Source organism: Agelaius phoeniceus, chromosome 19 (genome assembly GCF_051311805.1).
Source record: "Agelaius phoeniceus isolate bAgePho1 chromosome 19, bAgePho1.hap1, whole genome shotgun sequence".
NCBI classification, from domain to species: domain Eukaryota; kingdom Metazoa; phylum Chordata; class Aves; order Passeriformes; family Icteridae; genus Agelaius; species Agelaius phoeniceus.
Genome location: NC_135283.1, coordinates 544,356 through 569,751, shown reverse-complemented (window position 1 = coordinate 569,751; position 25,396 = coordinate 544,356). Strand labels below are relative to the sequence as shown.

Sequence of the window (25,396 nt, the reverse complement as noted above, 5' to 3'; positions counted from 1 at the left end):
TTCTCAGCGAGTGGCACACGGATTTATTGGATTTATTGATTGCTTTGGGGTGCTGGTGCCCCCCGGTGCCCACCTGGGGCGGGGGGCACGGCGCGAGCGGGGCGGGGGCAAAGCGCTGCCATTTCCATCCTCCCTCTGGCCCCGGCCGGGCGGGAATGGCTCCACATAAAACAAATCTCTCTATAGTTTCTCTCTCTCTATACAAATATAGAATATATATATATCTCTGCCGATATATATATACAGCTCTTCTCTCTCTGGAAAGGATAAAGGTTAATTTGTCTGTGCATGCACGACCAAAGCCACCAACCCCCGGGGACAGTGGGTGCCGAGGGACGTGCGCCCCCCCCGCCAGCACCCCAAGAGCCGGGGGGGCACATCCTGCGTCCCCAGGTTATTGCTGGTCAGGTCCCATCCTGCTCCCAAACAAGCGGAGGGGGAAGAAGCCGAAGAAAGGAAATGCCACTGCAAAGCGCCGGCGAGCTCCTTGTCACCTGGCCAGCACCCAGTGGCACCCGCCTCGGGGCACGGGGACGTGGTGGCACCGCCCCGGGGTCGCGGGTGCTGCGGGGCAGGGGGGCAGGCACCCGGTTCCAAGGCAAAGTCTGGATAAGGCGAACAAAAATGAACTAAAGAACGGCGGCCGCCCCCAAAGCGGGCGCTTTGCCACCCGAAAGTGGCGCCGTGGCCCTGGGTGCCGGTGGCCGGGGCTGGCCCCACGGATGAGCTTGGGGACAGGGACACTGTCATAGGGCTGTGCTCTCTGATTCCTCCTCCTCCTCCTCCTCCTGCCGCGGGGTCACGCTGGGCCCCGAGAGTCTCTGAGCTGCCTCGGGCAGGTCCCGGCACAGGGCGGCATCCGGGGACACGTGGAGGGAGGGGACCTCAAAACGGAGCAGACCTGCGGGAGGGCACAGAGATGGGGACACCCACCGGGCTGGGGACACCCACCGTGTCACCGCCGCCAGCAGGGGTGGCACCACCGCCCCCTGCTCTGTGGACCCCACCCGAGCCAGGGCGGTGACACCAGCTGTCCCCACACACTGCCCGTGTCCCACCGAGTACAGGTGACACCAGCTGTCCCCACACACTGCCCGTGTCCCACCGAGCACAGGTGACACCAGCTGTCCCCACACACTGCCCGTGTCCTACCGAGCACAGGTGACACCGCTGTCCCCACACACTGCCCGTGTCCCACCGAGCACAGGTGACACCGCTGTCCCCACACACTGCCCGTGTCCCACTGAGGGCAGGTGACACCGCTGTCCCCACACACTGCCCGTGTCCCACGAAGCCCCGTCCCACTGAGGGCAGGTGACACCGCTGTCCCCACACACTGCCCGTGTCCCACGAAGCCCCGTCCCACCGAGGGCAGGTGACACCGCTGTCCCCTCTCCCAGGGGACCCTCAGGGTGAGGCTGCACGTGTGAAGTGACAGGGTGACCACAGCCACAGGCAGGCAGTGTCACCGTGTCCCTTGCTGAGAGCAGAGCAAGCCCCTCATACAGAAGAACCATCTCTGCCCCTCCTGCCCAGCTGAGGGACGTTACCCAGGGATATTTTTCAGGGATATTTCTCAGGGATATTTCTCAGGGACATTTCTCAGGGACATTGCCCAGGTACATTTCTCAGGGATGTTTCTCAGGGACATTGCCCAGGGACATTTCTCAGGGATGTTTCTCAGGGATGTTGCTCAGGATGTGGCTCAGGGATCTTGTCCCACAGTGGCACAGGGGAGATGCACCCGAGCCAGGGGTGATGCCAGGTGTGATGCCAGGGCTGCATCCATGCCAGGGTGCCCTGCCAGGCCCACAGCAATGCGTTGGCAGAGCCACACTGATGCCAGTGCCACCCAAAGGCAGGTGGCAACCCCTGGGGACACTGTGACCGCCCCTCACTGCCACTCCAGCTGTCCCACCCCTCACAGGCAGGGACAGAGCCCTGAGTCCTGCCAGACCCCACGGGAGGGACACTGGGACACTCCCCCAGCCTCTGTGTCCTCCGTGGTCCCCAATGCCACCTGCACTTGCCAAGCACCCCCCGGCAGCAGCGCGGGGACCCCGGGGGGACACGGCACCGCCAGAGCCCAGGGCCAGGGCGGGCAGAGCAGCGGGGACAGCAGCGCAGCTCCCGGGGATGCCACAGTCCTGGTGACACTGCCACCTGCCATGGGACACAGCCAGCTTCCCCATGCCTTGGCGCCTCCCTGGGCTCATCACCACCGTCCTGGGGACAGTCCCACTTTTCCAGGGGCATCACCACCTTCCTGAGTGCATGGCTATTGTCACCTTCCCGGGGACATCAGCAGCGTCCTGGGGACGGTTCTGCCTTTCCAGGGACATTGTCACCTTCCCGGGGACATCACCAACATCCTGGGGACGGTTCTGCCTTTCCAGGGACATTGTCACCTTCCCGGGGAACCCCGCCACCTTCCCGGGCTCAGTTCTGCCTTTGCAGGGACAGTTCCGCCTCTGCGGGGAGGGTGCCACCCTCCTGGGGACATCCCCACCTTCCAGGGCGCACTGCTGCCTCCTCAGGGCCATTGTCCCCGTGCCGGGGGTCTCTGCCACCCCCCCGGGAGCCCCCCCCAGGGTTACCTGTGCCGGCGCCGTCCCCGGGCCCCGCGGTGTCCGAGCGGGGCGGCTCCGGGGGCTGGGGGGGCGCGGGGGCGGCCGGGGGCGGCTGCGGCGGGGGGGGGCAGCGCGGGGCGCGGCCGCGCTTTGGGGGCGGCCCGGGCGCGGGGGGCGGCGGCGGCGGCGGGGGACGGCAGCAGCGGGGGCGGCCCCGCGGCCGGGGCGGCTCCGGGGGGGCCGTACGGGGACGGGGTGCTGGGGGGCGTCGGGGACAGGCTGGCCGGGGACGGGATGGGCGCCAGCTTCTTGGGCCCCCCTGCGGGACAGAGACAGCGACAGGGCCGCGTCAGGGCCGCGCCACCGCGGGCGCCCCGCGGCCCCCGGAACCCCCAGCCCGCTCCTACCTTTGCGCAGCGAGTGCGGGCTCTGCTCGGGGGGCGGCCCCGGGGACAGCTCCGGGGGCCTGAAAGTGCTGGGGCGGGCACGGGGCACGGAACGGGCACGGCCGAGAGACAGAGAGAACGGGCAAAGGGAAAGAACGGCCACGAGAGAGATGGAGGGAAAAAATATAGAAAAAATATAGAAAGAAACTCGCAAAATGGGAAAATGGAAAGAGGAAAAGGGAAAGAAAAGGGGAAAAAGAAATGGGAGAAAAAGGAAGAAGAAGGGGAAAAAAAAAACCCAAAAAAAAGGAGAAAGGGAAAGGGGAAGGGAAAGGGGAAGGGGAAGGGGAAGGGAAAGGGAAAGGGAAAGGGAAAGGGAAAGGGAAAGGGAAAGGGAAAGGGAAAGGGAAAGGGAAAGGGAAAGGGGAAGGGAAAGGGAAAGGGAAAGGGGAAGGGGAAGGGGAAGGGAAGGGGAAGGGGAGGGGAAGGGGAAAGGGAAGGGAAAGGAAAGGAAAGGAAAGGAAAGGAAAGGAAAGGAAAGGAAAGGAAAGGAAAGGAAAGGAAAGGAAAGGAAAGGAAAGGAAAGGAAAGGAAAGGAAAGGAAAGGAAAGGAAAGGAAAGGAAAGGAAAGGAAAGGAAAGGAAAGGAAAGGAAAGGAAAGGAAAGGAAAGGAAAGGAAAGGAAAGGAAAGGAAAGGAAAGGTTTCAAGCATATAAAGGCAAAGAATAAAAAGTAAAATTAAAAATTAAATAGAATAAAAATAATTGAAAAGTAGAATTAAAGTAATGGAAAACAAAGATTAAGCATTCAAAGAATTGGAAATAAAATTAAAACCAAAAATTGCAAGAGAATTAAATGATAAAGTTAAGTGGAAAAATTAACAAAGTAAAGAAAACTCAAAAATCATGAAAAATATTATTAAAAAAATAAAACAAAAATAAAGCCAAAAATCGAATAAAAGGAGAACGTAAAAGATGAGCCATATGAATAAAAAAGAAAATTGAAAATAGACAGTGGAAGAACAAGAAGAAGAAGAAGAAGAGGGAGAGCCGTGAGCTCCTTCCCGCACCCAGCGCTCCACACCCGCTGTCCCCCGCCCGCCCCCCGGGCTTGTGCTCCCCCCCCCGGGCCCAGGGTCCCCCCGGGCGGCGCTGACACCCCCAGACCCCCCAGGGCCCCACGGATACCTCGGGGGCCGGGGCCGGCGGCGGGGGCGGGCGGGGGAGGGAGGGAGGCAGAGCCGCGGGGACAGCGGGGACAGGGCCAGGGGGGAACAGTGACACGGGGACAGCGGGGACAGGGGGGACAGTGACACGGGGACAGCGGGGCACAGTGACACGGGGACAGGGGCGCACAGTGACACGGGGCCAGGGGCGCACAGTGACACGGGGACAGGGGGGCACAGTGACACGGGGACAGGGGGCACAGTGACACGGGGACAGGGGGGACAGTGACACGGGGACAGGGGGCACAGTGACACGGGGGCAGCGGGGGCACAGTGACACGGGGACGGGGGGGATAGTGACACGGGGACAGCGGGGCACAGTGACACGGGGACAGGGGGCACAGTGACACGGGACAGGGGGGACAGTGACACGGGGACAGCGGCGCACAGTGACACGGGGACAGGGGGGCACAGTGACACGGGGCCAGGGGCGCACAGTGACACGGGGACAGGGGGGCACAGTGACACGGGGACAGGGGGGCACAGTGACAGGGGCCAGGGGGCACAGTGACACGGGGACAGCGGGGCACAGTGACACGGGGACAGCGGGGACAATGACACGGGGACAGCGGGGCACAGTGACACGGGGACAGGGGCGCACAGCGCAGGGAGCAGAGCGGGGCGGGCGCGGGGGAGCCCAGGGCGGGCAGCGCTCCCGGGGGCTCGGGGGGTCCCCGAGCCGGGGTCCCCGGGGCCGCCGCTGCGCCAGGCGGCTGCAGGGCCAGCCCTGCTGCAAAGGTACAGGAGGAGCGCCATAAAAAGCGGCAGAAGTGACACCAAGGCGAGGGGAAATCCATCAAAGAGCAGAAGCCTTGGTGGGCGCGGGGGAGCGGCGCGGGAGCCCTCGTGGTGCCGATCCCCCCCTCTGTGAGGTGTGAGCACCCCGGCCCGGCTCGGCTTCACTTTTGGGGCAGAAAAGGGCGATTTAGGCGCTTTCTCTCACATGGGCTGTGCAGATTAAACTCGGGCTCAGCCCCTGGGCAGACGAGGGCGCTGGGCTCCCCGAGGGCTTTCTCTGCACCTTCCTGCAGCACCTCCAGCCCGAATTCCACTAGAGCCCAGTGACACCCGGGCAAGGGGCCCTCAGGAAAACCCCTGAAGGCAGCGTGGTTCTCACGGGAATGTCAGGATGGGGATGTGCTGGTGGCTGCAGGGATGCTGAGCATCCTCCCCTGCTGCCCCAGGACTCTGCTCCTCTCCCGGGGATGCTGAGCATCCTCCCCTGCTGCCCCAGGACTCTGCTCCTCTCCCAGGGATGCCGAGCATCCTCTCCTGCTGTCCCCAGGATTCTGCTCCCCTCCCGGGGATGCTGACCCTGCTCCTCTCTGGGATGCTGAGCATCCTGTCCTGTCCTGTCCTGTCCTGTCCTGTCCTGGGATTCTGCTCCTCTCCCGGGATGCTGAGCATCCTCTCCTGCTGAGGTTGTTTCCTGCTGGGGTTGTTTCCTGCTGGCCTCTCTCGCGGGGACGATGCCCGGCTCGGGGACAGGAGGAGGTGCCACTGTCCTTAGGTGTCCTTACCTTGTCCGCTCGGCTGCCGGGGGGAAGCCGAAGCTGGTGGGAGGCGGGGAGGGCGTTGCTGAGATCTCCGGGGGCTGCTCGGGAATGGGCGAGTGGGGCGTGGGGGGCAGCTCGGCGGGCGGCGCCGGGGGCTGCGCGGCCGGGGGCGCCGAGCTCGCCTTGCGCCCCGCGGAGGAGGTGCCTCGGCGAGCCACCCACGAGGTGTCCATCACCCTGACGCCCATGCTGGGGACACAGAGACGGGGGTCAGCACCTGCCCGGCAGGAGGGCACCGCCAGCACACCCCCGCCACTCCTTCAGCGTCCCTGACACGCCTCTTCCACCGGGAAACTGCTGGGAATGAAACTACAGGGCAATAGGGCAGAGGGGGCAGCGTGGGATGGGTTTGTGTCACCCCCTGGCCACCTCTGCCTTCCTTGAGAAGCACCAGGCACCAGCACCCTCCCAGCACCCTGCCAGCACCCTCCCAGCAGCCTGCAGAGGATACGGTACCTTTGGATTTTCCTAAGGCTGCATGGGCAGAAACAAACAATTATTAATGTGAAAATGCCCTAGAACTGCACAGCGCACAGGGACAGAGGTCACTGCTGGGCAAAGGAGCTGTGAGGCTGAAGGGCTTTGAGAGAGGGGGCAGGGGGGCTGAGCAGGGACCAGGCTGTGCCAGTGGTGGGACAGCTTGGGATTTCCTCTGGAAATGGGGGCATTTTGGGTTGGGCAGAGTCCTGGGGCGTTTTCTGGAGCCCACTCGACTGTTTGAGGTCCCTGTGAGGTGTGATGGAGAGGGGACATGCACAGGCTGGGAATGGGCAGCTTTCCCCTGGAGCAAATGCTGCAGACCTTGAGGACACCAGGACACCCATCTCTGGCATGGCACAGCCACAGTGTCACCCATGGGCCACCCCACTCGACCTGCAGTAGGGCAGGCATGGAGCCCTGGGCTCACCTGAGCCCCCCAAGAGTCTGGCATGGAAATCAGGGGGTCCTTCCACTCTGGGACCACCCAACCTCCACCAGCTCAGTGCCACCCACCCCGAGGTGACACCAAGCATCCTCTCCTGCTGCCCCTGGGACGGTGTCAGAGCCACCTCCTCCTGTCCCCAGTGTCCCTACCCGTCCTTCTTGCAGAACCCCAGTGTCCTGCTGTCTGTCCTTCTAATAGAACTCCAGCATCCTGCTGTCTGTCCTACCCATCCTTGCACAGCCCCTACATCCTGCTGTCTGTCCTACCCGTCCTTCTTGCAGAACCCCAGTGCCATTCTGTCTGTCCTACCCATCCTTCTTGCAGAACTCCAGCATCCTGCTGTCTGTCCTGCCCACCCTCAGTGTCCTGCTGTCTGTCCCTACCCATCCTTCTTGCAGAACTCCAGCATCATGCTGTCTGTCCTGCCCACCCCCAGTGTCCTGCTGTCTGTCCTACCCGTCCTTCTTGCAGAACTCCAGCATCCTGCTGTCTGTCCTGCCCACCCTCAGTGTCCTGCTGTCTGTCCCTACCCATCCTTCTTGCAGAACCCCAGTGTCATTCTGTCTGTCCTGCCCACCCCCAGTGTCCTGCTGTCTGTCCTACCCGTCCTTCTTGCAGAACTCCAGCATCATGTTGTCGGTGGCCACGCTGAGGGGGCGCCGCGCCTGCTCGTGCTGCCGGCGCTCGCCGTGCTCCATGTCGGGCGAGGGCATGGAGCTGTAGTTGGCGTTGTGGTTCACGTGCAGGGGGCTGCCGTAGTTGCCCGTCACGTTGAACTCGATCTCTGGGGGCACAGAGGGTGGTGGGAGGGGTGCGCTCCGGGAGGGGAGGGACTGGGGGCGTTGGCGCTGCAGGGATGGGCTCAGTGCCGTGCTGAGCCTGGCCAGAGCCCTCCCTGAGCTGCAGCAGCAGGGGGGGCTGGCAAAAGCAAACCCGGGAGCTCTGAGACCCTCCCCAGGAGGTGCCAGCAAGGCCAGCTGTCCCCAGGCACGCCCTACCTCCCGGGAAGAACCAGTCTGCGTGCTGGATGAGCGGCTCGATGATGCCCACGATCTGCAGCGACAGCGTCGTCATCATCTCCGTCATGTTCCTGCAGGGGGCCGGCAGCTCAGCAACCCCCCAGGACAGCAGGGGCCCAGCAGGGTCCCAGCAGGGTCCCAGCAGTGTTCCCAGTGGGATTCCATCAGGATTCCCATCAGGATTCCCAGCACTGTTCCCAGCACTGTTCCCAGCAGTGTTCCCAGCAGGATTCCCAGCAGGGTTCCCAGCAGGATTCCCAGCAGTGTTCCCAGCAGTGTTCCCAGCAGTGTTCCCAGCAGGATTCCCAGCATTGTTCCCAGCAGGATCTGCCCCTCAGCCCCCACCCAGCACTCACCCCTCGGCCTGTGGCCACAGCAGGTTGGGGCCCAGCACGATGGCCACGTTGCTTGGGGTCATTTTGTTGATATCCTGGTACTCGGTCAGCTTGGCCAGGAATTTAATCACGTACCTGGAGAGTAGATCCCAAAGGGGTCAGGGCATGGGCCACACCCTCTGTGTCCCATGCCCGTGTCCTGCTGGCCCAGGCTCACCTGATGTTGTTGTAGTTGGCTTTGGGCAGCTTCTCGCAGGCGTTCCAGAGAGCCTGCAGCCGTTTCTCCTGATCTGGGATGCTGCAGGGGAGGGGAGAAGGTGTTAACCCCCATCCCCACCCTGCCCTGGGGCTGAGGACCCTGCCAGCCCCACCCCTGGGGACCCTGTGAGACCCCCAGGCTGCCACCAACATTATGGAAGTAAATTAAGTCCCAAAACCTGTCCCAAGGAGAAGGAAACCCTTTGGATTTCCTTTCAGCACTCCATGGCTCTCAGAGCCCAGAGGAAAGATCCCAAATGCTGTGAACCATGCCAGAAAAAGCCCAAAGCATCCCTGGGAACCCAGGCTGTCCCCACCCGTGCCACAGAGGAATGGGGGGACGTCCCAGACTCACTTGGAGGCCTGGATCCACTCCTCGTACAGCTCGAAGGTCATCAGGGGCTCGGGCAGCTCCCGCAGGTAGGACTTGAGGGCTCCTGTGGCACACAGGGGACACGGGCATTGGCACTGCAGGTGGCACTGGCTGCTGGGCACCGAGCTGTTCTGCTCCTGGGCACCTGGACCCACATCCCCCCAGCCTTCCCCCAGCCACGCCCTAAGCACCCGACCTGGAGCAGCCTGGGGCACCCCAAACCCAGCGCCCACCCGTGCCACCCCGCAGCCCCTCCAGCACCTTCCCTCTGCATGGCAGCGCCTCTCTGGGGCAGCCACTGTCCCAGTGTGTGTCACCTGCCCCCCCACTGAGGGGACACCCTGCCCCATTAGCCAGGCCATTAATTAATGACAAAATCAATTGAACAAAATCAGACCCAGCATCAACCCCCGGACTGCACCGCTGGCTCCTGGTCTCCAGCTGGACTTGGTGCCACTGATTCCCCTCTGGGTGCCCTTGGGGGCGCCTGGAGGGGCCGCCCCGCCCCGAGGAGCCCCACCTGCGATGGCATGGGGGTCAGCTGAGTACTCCTGCACGTCCACCACGCAGCAGTCCAGGGCAGCCTTGAGCTTCTTCAGCTTGGAGGCCGAGGGAGCCACTCGGAAGAGACCCTGGGCAGAGGACGGTGTTGGACAGGGCTTGGGGCTGGGCACGTCCCTGGAGCCCCCCAGGTCCTCACCCTGGTCCTGGGGACACCTGTGACCCCTTCCATCGTGCCCAGCAAGGGTTGGACATGGGACCAATTCCTCCTGTATGCCCCATCCCAGCAGGACCCACCTCCTCCTGCATCCCCAAATCCAGCAGGGACACACCTCATCCTATATCCCCAAATCCAGCAGGACCCACCTCCTCCTGCATTCCCAAATCCAGCAGGACCCACCTCCTCCTGCATCCCCAAATCCAGCAGGACCCACCTCCTCCTGCATCCCCAAATCCAGCAGGGACCCACCTCCTCCTGCATTCCCAAATCCAGCAGGACCCACCTCCTCCTGCATCCCCAAATCCAGCAGGGACACACCTCCTCCTGCATCCCCCATCCCAGCAGGACCCACCTCCTCCTGCATCCCCAAATCCAGCAGGACCCACCTCCTCCTGCATCCCCATCCCAGCAGGACCCACCTCCTCCTGCATCCCCCATCCCAGCAGGACCCACCTCATCCTGTATCCCCATCCCAGCAGGACCCACCTCCTCCTGCATCCCCATCCCAGCAGGACCCACCTCCTCCTGCATCCCCCATCCCAGCAGGACCCACCTCCTCCTGCATCCCCCAATCCAGCAGGACCCACCTCCTCCTGCATCCCCAAATCCAGCAGGGACCCACCTCCTCCTGCATCCCCCATCCCAGCAGGACCCACCTCCTCCTGCATGCCACATTCCAGCAGCATGGTGACACAGGCCTCCACGGGAAAGGCGATCTCCCTCCCGCTGACTGCCAGGTGCTCCTCCAGGGGCTTCCCAAAGGAGGGTTTCTCCATCCAGGCCTCTGTGATGGGCAGAGGGGGCAGAGGAGAAGGAGGGTGGTGCCAGATCCAGCAGCCCCTCCCCAAAAGGCCCTTGGGTGACATTTTGGCAGCAAATACTCTGCATGGGTGTTGTTAGGAGAACAGGACCCTGCAGCTCTGGCCTTTTCCAGCCATCACAGGATTTCAAAGGAGTTGGATAACATTTTCCACAGGGGTAACAACAGGCAAACATTTGCAATATTCTGCCCTCCTTCCATCATGGGATGGGATGGGATGGGATGGGATGGGATGGGATGGGATGGGATGGGATGGGATGGGATGGGATGGGGATGGGATGGGATAGATGGGGATGGGATGGAGATGGGATGGGATGGGATTGGGATGGGATGGGATAGATGGGGATGGGATGGAGATGGGATGGGATGGGATGGGATTGGGATGGGATGGGATGGGGATGGGATGGGATGGGATGGGGATGGGATGGGATGGGATGGGGATGGGATGGGATGGGATGGGATGGGATGGGGATGGGATGGGATGGGGATGGGATGGGATGGGATGGGATGGGATGGGATGGGATGGGATGGGATGGGATGGGGATGGGGATGGGATGGGATGGGATGGGGATGGGATGGGATGGGATGGGATCCACTGCCAGCTCTGGGACAGGCAGGATGCAGGCAGGACAAGCAAAGGGAGGGTGCTCAGCTGTCCCTGCAGGGTCACAGCGCCCGTCACAGCCCCTGGGTGCCACAGGCAGGGACAGACCTGCGGGCACTCACCTTGCTGGGCTTTGATCTGTGGCAGGAAGTTCTGCAGGAGCGCCAGGGACTTGCGGTGGTACTCGGCCTGCACCTCGATCAGCTGCGGGGACACAGCACCGGGGTCACTGCACTGCTGGGACGGGGACAAGGACAGCCCGGGGGGGTGGCACTCACAGTTTGAAAATAGTTTGCATAGTCGACTTCTTTGGCCACAAAATTGTACATGTCAGCCGAGAGCTGGTCCTGCGGGGACAGAGGTTATGTCACTGTCCCTGCCTGCTGCCCTGGGGCCACCAGCACGGCCCTTCCCCAGCCACCAGCAGGGAGCAGCTCAGTCCAACAGGAGCCAGGGTGGCACAGGGTTGAGGTTGGTGTCTCAGGGCACGTCTCTGCCAGTGCCAGGGCTGGATGTACCCAGGGCTGAGCTCTGCCAGGCTGGATGAACCCAGTGCTGAGCTCTGCCAGGGCTGGATGTACCCAGAGCTGAGCTCTGCCAGGGCTGGGTGAACACAGGGCTGGATGTACCCAGGGCTGAGCTCTGCCAGGAGGGTACCCAGGGAGTGGGAGCCCCTCCAGCTCCAGGGATGTGGAGGATGAGGATGGAGCAGCTGGGGATGTCCTGCCTGGCTGGGGAGCATCACCCCCAGCCCCTGAGCCGTGTTTGGGGCCCAGCCAGAGGAGGGGCAGCACAGGCAGGGGAAGGAGGGTGCAGAGTGGGCTGCAAGGAGAGGCTGCAGCCTTCCCCAGGGTCTGGGAGCCCCCAGACCCCTCGTCCAGGGGCAGCCCCCTACCCTGCAGATCTCCACTCTGTTGGCCGCCTCCTCCATCTCCTCCCTGAGAGCGTCGGCTTTGGCTCCCGAGGGCTGCAGGTTGCTGGCCAGACCCGAGGACTTCACCGACTGCTGCCACCTGCGGGAGGGACGGGGACAGTCGGGACCTGACCGCATCCCAGGGCCCTGCAGGGCCACCGCGGCCCCCAGGGCTGAGCAGCTCGAAGGTGATCGAGTCCAGCTGGGACTGAGCCCCACTCCCAACCCCAGCCCCACAGCGCTGCACGGAGCAGGGAAGGAATTCTGTTCAGCGGGATAAGGAGCTACATCCAGGTGGGAAGAGAGGGGAAGGGGATGGGAGAGCCTGGACATGATGCTGGGGACTGTGGACACCTGTCAGACCCCTCCCAGGACACTCTGGAGTGGGGGCTTGGATCACTCGGGAGTGCCATGGGACAATCCTGAGTCACCCCTGTTCCCCTCAGTGCCACTGCAGGGACAGCAGCACCCAGCTCTGCATCAGAACTCACCAAGACAGGGAAAAAAGCACAAAATAACCCTTTCTGACAGAAAAAAATACACTTCTGCTGCAGAGGACAGACAAGGAAAAGGAATCCATGGGTTCTGCAGACAGGAGCAGAAATGGTGGCTCATTGCAGAGCTGGACTCAAGCCCCCAGAGGCACAGCCAGGGCTCCCTGTCCCAGGGGAACTGCGGTCCCAGGGCCCAGGAGCTGCTCTCCTGGAGCCCCCCATGCCTTGGGAATGTTTGTTTCTTATAAAACCCTCGAAGGCACTTCCTACCTCGTCCTGGAGGAGTCCATGTCCAGCACGAGCTTGGCCAAGTGCTTCCTCTGCTTTTGGATATTTGGGATTTCCACCTGCGGCAGCACAGGGAACAGGAGGCGGTGACAGCCCTGGAGAGGTGTCCAGGGACACCCACACCCCGGGGCTTGGGGCTGGGTGGGCGAGGATGCAGCTCCCAGGGTGATCCCAGGGTGACAGGGCCCAGCTGATCCCTCTGTGTGTCCCACCTGGAATGAGCCCAGCTCAGCCCCAGCTCCAGAGGCCCAGAGGAGCAGCCCTGGGGCACCCAAACCTCCTGGGGAATGGGGAGGGCAGGAAGGGCTCTGGGCATGAAGGGCACCCTGGGGACCCCAGGCTCACCTCAGCCAGCAGGAAGGCACCCCGGGGACCCACAGCTCACCTCAGCCAGCACAAAGGGACCCCAGGGACCCCAGGCTCACCTCAGCCAGCACAAAGGGACCCCAGGGACCCCAGGCTCACCCCAGCCAGCCCAAAGGGGACCCTGGGGACCCATAGCTCACCTCAGCCAGCCCAAAGGGACCCCAGGGACCCCAGGCTCACCTCAGCCAGCACAAAGGGACCCCAGGGACCCCAGGCTCACCTCAGCCAGCACAAAGGGCACCCCAGGCTCACCTCAGCCAGCACAAAGGGACCCCAGGGACCCCAGGCTCACCTCAGCCAGCACGAAGGGACCCCAGGGACCCACGGCTCACCTCAGCCAGCACACAGGGCACCCCAGGCTCACCTCAGCCAGCACAAAGGACACCCCAGGGACCCCAGGCTCACCTCAGCCAGCACAAAGGGACCCCAGGGACCCATGGCTCACCTCAGCCACCACAAAGGGACCCCAGGGACCCCAGGCTCACCTCAGCCAGCACAAAGAGTGGCTCGATGACGTCCCGCTCCACCTGCAGCTCGAAGTGGATCAGCTCCTGTGCCAGCTTGTCCTCGGCCTCCCCGCACAGCCGCAGCATCTTCCTGCAGGGACAGGCACGGCTGGGGACAGCGGGGACTGCCCTGCACTGGGGGGACAGGGCAGCCACCCCCAGGACTCCAGGAGTGCCACAGGACAGCCCCTCCTGGGCACGGGGTAGAGGGGGGCAGCCAGGGAACCTGGGCATCCCGGGTGCCAGGAAAGCTCATTCCTCCAGTATTGCACTTATAATGGTATAATAGTAATTAAAGTGTTCTATTATTATATTATGACATATTTAGCTATGTTATTATGCTATATATTAGTGTTGTGTTGTATATTATCATATATTACATATAACATATAACATATAATATGATATATGATATATGATATATAACATATAATATATAATATACAATATACAATATATTATATATTATATATTATATATTATATATTATATATTATATATATTGTATTATATATATTGTATTATATACAATATATTATATATTATATACTAATTATTATTATTGTTGTTAGGCCAGTCTGAAATTGTATGGACTTTTAATATCTATATAAATAAATATAAATCTAAAATATATAAATAATAAATCACATATAAATATATGAATATGCATAAAATATGTAACTATATATATTATAGTACAGAAATATATAAAATGTACAAATATAAATATATGAATACTGATAAATTACGTATAAGTATATAAATAGTAGTAACTAAAATATAAATATATAACATACATTAAAATTGATATAAAAATAAATATAAATGTCTATATATGCAGATTAGATTGTATGATCACAGGAGCCCAGCCCATACAAGGAGGAGAGGAATTAATTACCATGATCCCCCCAGCCCCTCTGGCGTCAGAGGCAAGGAACAGCAGCATTCCCCATTCCCAGCACATTCCCAGACCATTCCCAGCACATTCCCAGCACACTCCCTGCACACTCCCAACACATCCCAGGGCAGTGCAGGACCCATTGCAGCCCCAGCCGCCTTACCCCAGCAGGGAGTCGTCCCCCAGCACCGCCGATCCCTCCATCAGACACTGCGCCAGCGTGGTCAGCGGCAGCTTCTTCTGCAGAGAGAGAGGGGGCTGCACTCCAGATCCCCAGATCCCCGCATCCCTCTGGATTCCCGGGTCCCCCAGACCCCCCAGCTCCCTGCATCCCCCTGGATTCCTGGGTCCCCCCAGATCCCCGCATCCCCCTGGATTCCCGGGTCCCCCAGACCCCCCAGACCCCTGGATCCCCCTGGATTCCCGGGTCCCCCAGACCCCTGGATCCCGGAGCCTCACCGAGCGCTTGTCGGCGTCCAGCCCCTGCTGGCCCTGCAGACAGGCTGTCAGCTTCTTGTGGGTGCTGTGGGACACCTGCTTCACCAGCTCCAGCCGCTTCTCCACCTGTGGGAGTGGCAGAGCCTATCACTGGGGATCCCAACACCCATCACTGGGGATCCCAACACCCATCACTGGGGATCCCAACACCCAGGGATCACCATCCCCCAGGGATTCCATCATCCAGGATCCCATCACCAGAGTATCCCATCACTCATCACTGGGGATCCCAACACCCAGGGATCCCATCACCCATCACTGGGGATCCCAACACCCATCACTGGGGATCCCAACACACATCACTGGGGATCCCAACACCCAGGGATCCCATCACCCATCACTGGGGATCCCAACACCCATCACTGGGGATCCCAACACCCATCACCGGGGATCCCAACACCCAGGGATCCCATCACCCATCACTGGGGATCTCATCACCGGGGATCCCAACACCCAGGGATCCCATCACCCACCACTGGGGATCCCATCACCCATCACTGGGGATCCCAACACCCAGCGATCCCATTACCCATCACTGGGGATCCCATAACCCCAGGATCCCATCACCTGGGATCCCATCCCTGGAGTGGCTGGGACGCTGTGGCACCACCAGGGAGCTGCTGAGGGCTTGCAGCCCCCCAGGAGGTGCCCAGGCACCCACGGGCACCCCGGGATGGCTCCGAGGGGCCTCACCTGCAGCAGATCCTCGCTCAACACCTCGGTCTTCTCGGCCCTGCAGGACAAGAGAGGAGAGGAGCCATTGGTGAGGGGTGTGGGACACGCAGCAGCACCCCCTGCACACCACGGAGCCCGGGATGTGCTTTTCCTTTGGATGCAGGGGGCATTTAGGGCTCTCTGCTCCCACCAGCCGTGCCTCATCCCCTGAGGAAGGAACTGATGGAGCATCTCCACGGTCACTGCCGGGCACCACGCCGGTCCAGGGCCTGCCTCCCATCTCTGCCTTGTTTTCCCGTTATTGCCAGGGAAGCAGGGATCCAGATTCCCGGAAGGAAGCGGGCAGCGCTCCGAGAGAGGCGCCGTGGCCGCGGCTCCGCAGCTCCGCTCCCCGCCGAGCCCGAGCGCACACGGCTGAGCCTCCTCACACGGGCCAGCCCCGGATGGGAGGCGGCAGCTGCTGCCCGGGGCCTCGCCAGAGCCCTTTGCTGCTCACTGCAGACGGACTGACCGCTCCGAGCCCGCGGCAGCCGCTGCCTTCCCGAGGGAGGAGCGCCGGGATGCAGGAGACACAAACCCGCAGCAACCAGAGCCCGGGCCCTGCACCACAGCTGCTCATTGAAACCATCACATCCGGATCATTTCTTCTTTTTCCCAGGGTTTTTAACAACTTCGGTGCATCCTTTCACTTGGAAAAACGAGCTCGGTCAGTTTGAGCTGGGGCAGAGCTGTCACTCAGCCAATCGGACCCCAAAGGTTCCTCAGGGACAGAGAGAGCTCGGTGCTGCCATCCTGCAAACAACACCTTAATTTCCTGAGCCTGGTCCCTTCCTGCCCTCTGAGCTGGATTCTCAGCTTGGAGACGGGGGGGGAAGTGTTGGAGCAGTGGAAATAAGGAGCAAACACAGAGAAGGCTCAGACAAGGAGCTGCTCATACACAAATCCATCTCACCCAAAGCCTTGCAGAAAGTGCAAATCACAGAATCACAGAAGGGTTTGGGTTGAAGGGACCTCAAAGCCCCTCCAGTGCCACCCCTGCCATGGCAGGGACACCTCCCACTGTCCCAGGGACACCTCCCACTGCCCCAGGTGCTCCAGCCCCAGTGTCCAGCCTGGCCTTGGGCACTGCCAGGGATCCAGGGGCAGCCCCAGCTGCTCTGGGCACCTGTGCCAGGGTCTGCCCAAACCAACTGCATTAAACCTGCTTTGGGCATGAAAGATGTCCCAGCACCCGATTTAAGGTGGTTTAAAAATAAATTAAATTAAATTGAATCCTGTTTATGTTAATTTTAAAAATGAGTTATTGAAATGAACAGATTAGATCCCCTCTAAGGAGCACTGCCCACCTGGGAGCAAGAGCTGAGCAGCATTCCTCCTCTGGGAATCACCTTCACTCTCATTTAGACAGGATTGGAAGTGACACAGAATTAGCACAAACAGGGAAAAAAGCAGCAGATATCCACAGGCACAGCCACACGGTCCGTCCCCAGCTCGGGATATTTTTAGCCTCCTGAAGGAGTGGGAGGTGGCAGGGAGTGAGGCACCGCTGGCACATCCCTGCTGCTCACTCCCCAGGAATCACTTCCTCACTCGAGCAGGGATTTTTTCCCGTGTTTTCTCCTCTCCCAGGCAGGAGGTGGGTGGGATCTGCACAGCCCGGGTCCCACGGGCAGCTCTGTCTCCCAGCAGCCACATCCCAACCCGTGCCATGCCCTCAGGCGTGTTTGGGCAGCAGAAAACAACATTTCAAAGAGAATAACAAAAACCTGGCCTTGATGTGTTGTAAAGCACATCCTGAGTGTGAGAAACCCCCGTGTTTTCACGGGAGAGCATCCCCTGGGCCAGCCCTGCACAGCCCCGCTCCCTGCCAGGGAGGAACTGGGCTTTGAGGAGAGGCAACAACCAGGCTGCAGCGTTTTATGGGTTGGGATAGCAAAGGGGCTCCAACCAATCCCACTTAAGGACGAGTGATGATCCCAAGCGAGGGGGACAGGGACCCCCCAGTTTCCCTGTCTGGTCCCTAATTCCCCAAAACTTCATTGCATGTGAGTTACACGCATCCCGAGGGAGCACCCCTTGGGGACACAGCCAGCATTCCCAGCTCCAACACTTTTCCTCTTTCCTTTTGGCAAATAAAATCCTGCTCCTCCCTCCAGCTTTCCACCCAAGCCATTTTTCCCAGCACAAACCCGGGCCCTGTCCCTGCAGGCAGCTGGGGAAAGGGACAGTGACCATGGGGAGCCAAAGCCAGCGGGTGGGGACACAGCCACAGCGTGCTCGGGCATTGCTGCTGCACAAGTTCACTGCTGCCAGCAGAAATCAACACCAATCAAGCAAATTATGTTGATTCCCAAATAAATACACGAGTTTCCAAAGCCTTGGCCCGGGGAGGTGCAGCAGAGCCAGTGCTTCCCTGGAGCATCTCCTGGTGCCAGCCACCTCTCCTGGCTGGAGCACCCAGCCCTGTCCCCTGCCACCGTCCCCTCTGGTGCCCCAGCCACCCACGACAGGGAGCTGCCAGCCTTGGATGTGACCCTGAGCTGCAAAACTCTGAGCACGGTGAGGATTTCATGGCAATCAATCCCTGAATGGGAAAGCATTGCACCAGTGTGGGGACAGCAGGAGCAGGGATGAATCTGAGCAGGAGCAGGGATGAACCATCTCCATTGCCAGAGCACGTCCATGGTGCCCCACACAGCCCCTCCTGCTCCATCTCTGCTCAAACACCCCTTGCCCCCAGCCCCAGCCACCCCTCGCTGCAGCCTGCCCAGAAATATTTAATCACTACTTAATTACCAATGCTGATTCCCTGATTTCTCCTTGCTCTAGCCTAAAAATAGCTCCACCGGTGGAGAGGAGGCACAAACACCCAGCCGAGGCCGTGCCGTGCTGATTCCTGGGGCCGGGTCTGTCCCACATCCCGCCCGGACACGGGGACAGGCCCAGCCCCATCCCCGGCTCCATCCCCGGCTCCATCCCCTCCTGCCCCACATCCCGGACACGGGGACAGGCCCGACCCCATCCCCGGCTCCATCCCCGGCCCCATCCCCTCCTGCCCCACATCCCGGACATGGGGACAGGCCCAGCTCCATCCCCGGCCCCATCCCCGGCTCCATCCCCTCCTGCCCCACATCCCGGACACGGGGACAGGCCCGGCCCCATCCCCGGCTCCATCCCCGGCCCCATCCCCGGCCCCATCCCCGGCTCCATCCCCGGCTCCATCCCCTCCTGCCCCACATCCCGGACATGGGGACAGGCCCGGCTCCATCCCCTCCTGCCCCATCTCCCTCCAGTGCCTGTGAGAAAATTCCAGGCGCTGGAGTCCCCAAAGCCCAGAGAGGAGTCTGGGAGTGAGGTTCATCCACAGCCCCTGGGGAAAGCACGGGGCACCCTCTGCGTTTGCCAGAGGGAGGAGGGAGCCCCTCGGTGTCAGCCCCAGCCCTGGAAGCGCCAGGCTCCTCATCCCGGCTGGATTCTGCCCCCACCTTCCGCCGCCACCTGAGCTCTTGCGGCCACCGCCTCCCGGGGACACCGATCCCGGCTCAAGCCGGCACCCGCCCAGCCCCAGCGGAGCCACGGGTTTTTCCCGGTGCCTTTTCAGCAGGCAAGAAGCAAAACATCAAATATTGATATCCTCAAATCGCTGCTCAGCTCCCGCGGGAAACGGCTCCGACTGCAACATTCAGCGCGACGCGGGGACACGGCCCCGCCGGCGCCTCCCGGCCGCGGTGACACGGTGCGACAGCCTGGGGACACAGCCTGGGGGGCACAGCCCGGGGACACGGTGCGACAGCCCTGGGACACAGCCTGGGGGGCACAGCCAAGGGGGACACAGCCCTGGGACACAGCCCTGGGACACGGTGCGACAGCCTGGGGACACAGCCCGGGGACACAGCCCGGGGGCACAGCCCGGGGAGCGCTGCCCACCCGGGGCCAGGGCCGGGCTCTGCCAGGCTGCAGCAGCAGGAGCAGCAGGCAGGGAGGGCTGCAGCCGCTTCCCTCCATCCTGCCCACAGCTGGGCAAAGCGAGGCAAGCAAAGCAAAATGGGAGACAGATTCTGCAAGGCAGACTCCTGTTCTCATCTCCCGCTGCCTGCCCGGCCAGCTCGGTGCTGGCATCGCTTTGGCACGGAATGCTCGGGGCTCTCTGCTCCCGGCGCTTCCCTCCCCGGGGTCGCATCCCCAGCTCGCTTCCATCCCGATTTAGCAGCCCTGGAGAAGCCCCTGCAGGGCGCAGAGCCCCGAGGCAGCTGGAGCAGGGACAGAACCCTCAGCCCGCTCGCTCCATGAATATTCCAGGCTGCCAGCGCTGTCTCTTTGCGAGGAGGATAAAAATATCCCCGGGGCTGCCGGGATCCGCCGGCTCCGGAGCAGAAACCCCGGGGGGCTGTGCTGGCAGCAGTCACCGGCACCCCGAGGTGCAGATGGGGAGCCCGGCTATTTACAGGGTGCTGTTCCCTCCTGCAAACCCCGCTGGGAAAATCCCAGGCGCTGCTTTTATTCCCTCTGCCCTTATTCCGTGCAAGCAGAAAATGTCCTTCCTTCTTGCCGGGCGTTCCTGCAGCACCAGGAATAAACCCGCGGTGTTTAAAGGCTTTGTCTGGAGGAGCGGCCGTCCTGGGGCTTGGAGAAGCATCTCCCTGCGAGCCAGCGAGGTGACATCCAGCCCCAAAGGCCACCACTGCCCCCGGGATGGGGGACACAGCGTGGGATGCTCAGAAAGGTCGAGGAGGAAAAACCCAACCCCGCCGAGCTTCCGCCACCATTCCCGGCGAGCTGCATCCCCTCGGTGCCGCTGGGGAGCCCAGCGCGCCACTGTGCAGCTGCTGATTTAATCCCCATGGGAAAAAATCCCCACGGAGCCCGTCCTGGGAAATTCCCAGGGCTGTTGGAGTGACTGAGGTGACATCCTGGAGCCACGGTCCCGACGGGACAGACAAACACAAATAGCGATAAAAGCACTTTGCAGGAAACATCCTCAGAACGCTCTACAGACACTCTTTGGCTTCTCTTCCCTTTTCCACCTCACAGAGATAAATATCCCTGCCCCTCACAGACTGGCACAGGAATTCCTCCCAAGGCTGGGCACCAGGTGTGGGGCTGGGCTGGGCTGAGCATCCCCAGTTCTTTCTATCAAGTGAAATGGCAAGGAAACACCAAACCCCAAGTAAATAAAATAAATAAACGCAAAGCAAACCAAAATACAATAAAATAAACGCCATGCTCAAGGCCCAGCAGAGGTTCCAGTCTCCCCCTCCAGCTCCTGTGGAGCTGCTGCTCTCCCCAGTGGGAGCACGGGCTCCGTGCTGGCTCCCAGCATCCAAGCGGAGCCAGGACACGGAACAGCCACCGGCGGCACTGCCGGGCTCCCGGTGCGCCTGCACCATGGTCCCAGTGCACGATCGCAGTGCCACGATCCCAGTGCCATGGTCCCAGTGCCACGATCCCAGTACCACGATCCCAGTGCCACGATCCCAGTGCCACGATCCCAGTGCACGATCCCTGTGCCATGGTCCCAGTGCACGATCGCAGTGCCACGATCCCAGTGCCATGATCCCAGTGCCACGATCCCAGTGCCACGATCCCAGTGCCACGATCCCAGTGCCATAGTCCCAGTGCCATGTCCCCTGTGCCACGATCCCAGTGCCATGCTCCCACTGCACGACCCCAGTGCCACGATCCCAGTGCCACGATCCCAGTGCCACAATCCCTGTGCCACGATCCCTGTGCCACGATCCCTGTGGCACATTCCCAGTGCCACGATCCCAGTGCCGCGATCCCAGTGCCACGATCCCTGTGCCATGTCCCCTGTGCCATGATCCCAGTGCCACGATCCCAGTGCCACGATCCCAGTGCCATGTCCCCTGTGCCATGATCCCAGTGCCACGATCCCAGTGCTATGATCCCAGTGCCATGATCCCAGTGCCACGATCCCAGTGCACGATCCCAGTGCCACGATCCCAGTGCCATGTCCCCTGTGCCATGTCCCCTGTGCCACGATCCCAGTGCCACGATCCCAGTGCTATGATCCCAGTGCCATGATCCCAGTGCCACGATCCCAGTGCCATGTCCCCTGTGCCATGATCCCTGTGCCACATTCCCAGTGCCACGATCCCAGTGCCACCTTCCCTGTGCCACCTTCCCTGTGCCACGCTCCTACAGCACCCTGGCACACACACCCTCCATGCTCACAGTCCTCATTCCCACTGCACATTCCCGCTCCACATTCCCACACTGTGCACCTGCCCGGCATTCCACACCACTCCCGTGCCGGATTCCCGCACCAAGCCCCGGAGCTCCCGAGCCGCACTCCCTGCCCGGCACTCCCGCACCTGCCCGGCACTTCCTGCCCGGCATTCTCGCACCTGCCCGGCGCTCCTGTCCCTGCCCGGCACTCCCGTACCTGCCCTCACTCCCGCACCTGCCCACATTCCCGCACCTCCCGTCATTCCCGCACCTCCCGGCGCTCCCACAGCCCCGGGCCGGAGCCGCTGCCAGCCGGGCCCGTGCCCGCTCCAGGCCGCGGGGCAGCGCCGCCGGTGCTGCGGGGCACACGGGGGCACGGGCGGTGCCAGGCGGGGCCCTGGCGATGCCGAGGGGCACACGGGGGCACGGGCGGTGCCAGGCGGGGCCCTGGCGATGCCGAGGGGATGCGGAGCCGCCGCTCCAGCTGTGCCACTGCCCCAGTGCCGCCACGGGAAGGGAGATAAATAAATCCTCTTCCCGCCCCCGCCCTCCGGTACAAAATCTCCAGGAATTACACAACAGCCACCGCCAAACCCAGGCCCGGCCGTGCATGGCACATACGGCATTCCCGAGGGCATCCCGGGGGCATTCCCGGGGGCATTCCCGGGGGCATTCCCGGGGTAATTCCCCCCCGCACGGCTCCGGCTCCAGAGCCCCACAGTGCCCCCAGCCCCACGGCCAGCAGGGCCGCCCTGGGGTGCTGGGGGGGCAGGGCAGTGGGACACCCCACAGCATCAGGGCCGTGTCCCCACAGCCCTAGGACAGAGGGGACGGCAGGACGGGGGGACAGGCAGGGAGCTGTGGGTAAAGGGGACACGGAGTGGGGCAGGGCAGGTGTAGGCGGGCAGGCAAGGGTTAACTGGCAGGGGGCAGGCAGGGAATGGGCAAGAAGGACGTAAGGGGTGGGTACGGGGGCAGTGGGGCAGGCAGAGAACGGGAGTGGGACAGACAGAGGGACAGGGAGCAGGGCCAGGGGTAGGGAGTGGGGCACAGTGAGGACAGAGGGTGCCAGACAGGGAGCAGGGCAAGGGGCACAAAGGGGGCAGGAAGGCCGTGGGGTAGGCAGGGAGCAGGCAGGGAGTGGGATTGGGGCCAGTGGGGCAAGCAGGGCTCAGGCACGGAGCAGCGGGGCAGGCAGTGTGGCAGTGGCACAGCTGCAGCATCAGGGCACTGGGGCAGGAAGGAAGGAGGGGCGGAGGGGCAGGCAGGGAGCGGGATGAGTGCGGGATGAGGACAGTGAGGCTGCCAGAGTGCGGGCAGGGAGCAGGAACAGTGGGGCCGGCAGGGAGGGGGCAGAATCAGGGCACTGGGGCAGGCAGGACACAGGGGATCAGGGTGGTGGGGCCGGCAGGGAGCGGGCAGGGAGCTGGGAACGGGCAGGTGCGGGTGCGGCGGGGCGGGCGGGAGCAGGCAGGGCGCGGGATGGGGCTGTGGGCAGGGCTGGGCTGGGTCCGTCCCCATCCCATCCCATCCCATCCATCCCATCCATCCCATCCCGTCCCGTCCCATCCCATCCATCCCGTCCCGTCCCGTCCCGTCCCGTCCCTACCTGCCCACGGTCTGGTTGGCGAGCTGGCGCATGCGGTTGAATTGCTTCTTCATGGTGGCGGCGGTGCGGGCGGTGCGGGCGGGCAGCGGGGCCGGGGGCAGGGGGCCGCCCCTCCCGCATCCCCGCCCGGCGCCGAGCCGGGCCGGGCCGAGCCGAGCCGAGCCGGGCCGAGCGGGCCCCGCCGCCCCTGCGCCTCTCCGCGCCTCCGCCTGCGCTCCGCGCCCCCCGCGCCGCCCCGCACCGCCCCCGGCCGCGGCGGACATGGGAAATGTAGTCCGGGGCCGCCCGCCCCGGCGGGCTCTCCCGGCCGGGGGGTGGTCTCGGAGCGAGCCTGGAGCCGGGCATCCCCCCCGGCGTCCCCCGACTTCCCCCCGGCATCCCTGGGCGTGGCCCCGCATCCCCCCGGCTTCCCTCAGCCTCCCTCGACATGGCCTCGGCCTCACCTGGCGTGGCCCCGGCATCCCCCTGGCACGCCCAGCGTCACCTGGCATCCCCTCGGGTCCCGTGACCCGGCCCCAGCGCCGCTCCAGCATCCCCGGCATCCGCCCGACATCGCCCCGGCATCCCTCGGCACGGCCCCGCATGCCCCGGCACCTCCCGGGCAGCTCCCCGAGCTCCCGCGGCCCCAGCCCCGCTCCCGCGGCCCTTGCGGCCCCCGGAATCTCCGGGCATCCCCGGGCAGCCCTTGCGGCCCCCGCTCCCACCCGGGCATCCCCATCCCCGCTGTCCCAGCCCCGCAGCCTCGGCGCTGGGGCGGGTTTGGGGAGCCCGGGGCAGAGCAGCCCAGGAGCCCCGGGCAGGAGAGCAGGGGCCCGTCACAGCCGGGGGACCCCTCTGCAGAGGGAGCGATGGGGCTGGGGGGCCCGGGCTCCTGCTGCAGGAACCCAAAGCCTCTGCTGATGCCCAGTGTGGGCCCTTCCCTCCCCGGGATGCTGCTGCCCCGCACGCCTCTCTCAGGATCTGGGGATGGTTTAGAGCCAGGCAGCTCCTGGCATCTCCCCTGGCAGCAGCTGCTGCAGGCTCATCACTTCCTCTCCCCGATTTTCCACTCTAAATTGCACCATGACTGCGGGATGGGAAAGGCAGATATTTCATGGTGTCCGGGGGTGGGAAGGGAGTTCTGGCTGCTTTGAAGAGGGACGGGGAGCAGCGCGGCTCGGAGCCGCGGTTCCCAGCACGGTGCCACCGAGTTGTTCCTTCCACGGGCACAGGGAGGGTGACGCTCACGGACAGCACCGAGCAAATAAATCCCTGTAGGACGCAGTAACGCTGCCCAGATGCCCCTGGCCCAGAGGCAGCTCCAAATCCCCGTCAGGGCGGATCCTCCCCGCCCTCAGCAGCGCCGAGCTGCCAATAAGGTCAGTCCGAGCGCCTCTGGCTCCAGCCCTCCCTCCCGCACACGGTGACAGGGCTGTCCCCTCCCGTCCATCCCAGCGTCTCGGGGCCGCTGAACCTCCGAGATGCGATCGCGGCGGCCCAGATGGGTCAAAGCCAATTAACGTCAGGGCAGCGAATTTCAGCGCAAAGCGTGTGACAGAGCAGCGCCGGCAGGAGCGGCGCTGGCCCCAGCGGCGGGGGCAGCACAGGCTCCTCCTGCCCTGCCCGCACCGTCCCTGCTGCCCCTCCTGCTCCCGGACACGCCACCAGCAGCTGTCCCAGCCCACCGGCCTCTCCTGGGGCCCTGCCGGGCACCGGGGGTGCGGGCAGCAGGAGCCACAGCCCGGCCGTGCTGCTGACACCCCGGCAGCCCAGGGCTGCTCTCCCGGCACAAGGGAGCTCATGGCCTTCCCACAGGCTGATAAGCTCCCTGAGAGAGGCTTTAATCACATTTCCCTGTTTGCTGCTCCAGGAGACAGAGATAATGAAGGGTGGGATGGAAGTGGTGTCTGTGCAATCCCTGCAGCAGGAAAACAGGGAAAGGGAGGAGGGGAGCAGGGGGAACAGCCCGGGAGCTGCTCCTACCCCTTATCCCTGGGCTGGTGGGGACAAGAGACCACCACCAAACCCCTGCTCTGTCCTGGCTGAGCTGTGCTGGAGTATGAGCCTTCAACCTCTGCAGGATCCCCATCCCCATCCCATCCCCATCCCCATCCCCATCCCCATCCCATCCCCATCCCCATCCCCATCCCATCCCATCCCATCCCATCCCATCCCATCCCATCCCATCCCAT

At 62.8% G+C, this 25,396-nt stretch overlaps 1 protein-coding gene across 1 annotated transcript; it reads right to left on the bottom strand.

Annotated features, from left to right (window-relative positions):
• On the bottom strand, positions 1 to 23,579 carry ARHGAP44 (Rho GTPase activating protein 44). The gene is given in 22 exon segments (XM_054645054.2): positions 1 to 901; positions 2,598 to 2,697; positions 2,699 to 2,889; positions 2,978 to 3,045; positions 5,702 to 5,926; positions 6,194 to 6,211; positions 7,266 to 7,446; positions 7,661 to 7,752; positions 8,038 to 8,151; positions 8,234 to 8,314; positions 8,630 to 8,711; positions 9,168 to 9,279; positions 10,025 to 10,152; positions 10,915 to 10,996; positions 11,071 to 11,139; positions 11,688 to 11,805; positions 12,470 to 12,546; positions 13,339 to 13,450; positions 14,421 to 14,497; positions 14,717 to 14,821; positions 15,449 to 15,488; positions 23,226 to 23,579. Coding segments are annotated over 22 exon segments (2,490 nt in total). The 5' UTR covers positions 23,489 to 23,579; the 3' UTR covers positions 1 to 746.
• Between the last annotated feature and the right edge of the window lie 1,817 nt (positions 23,580 to 25,396).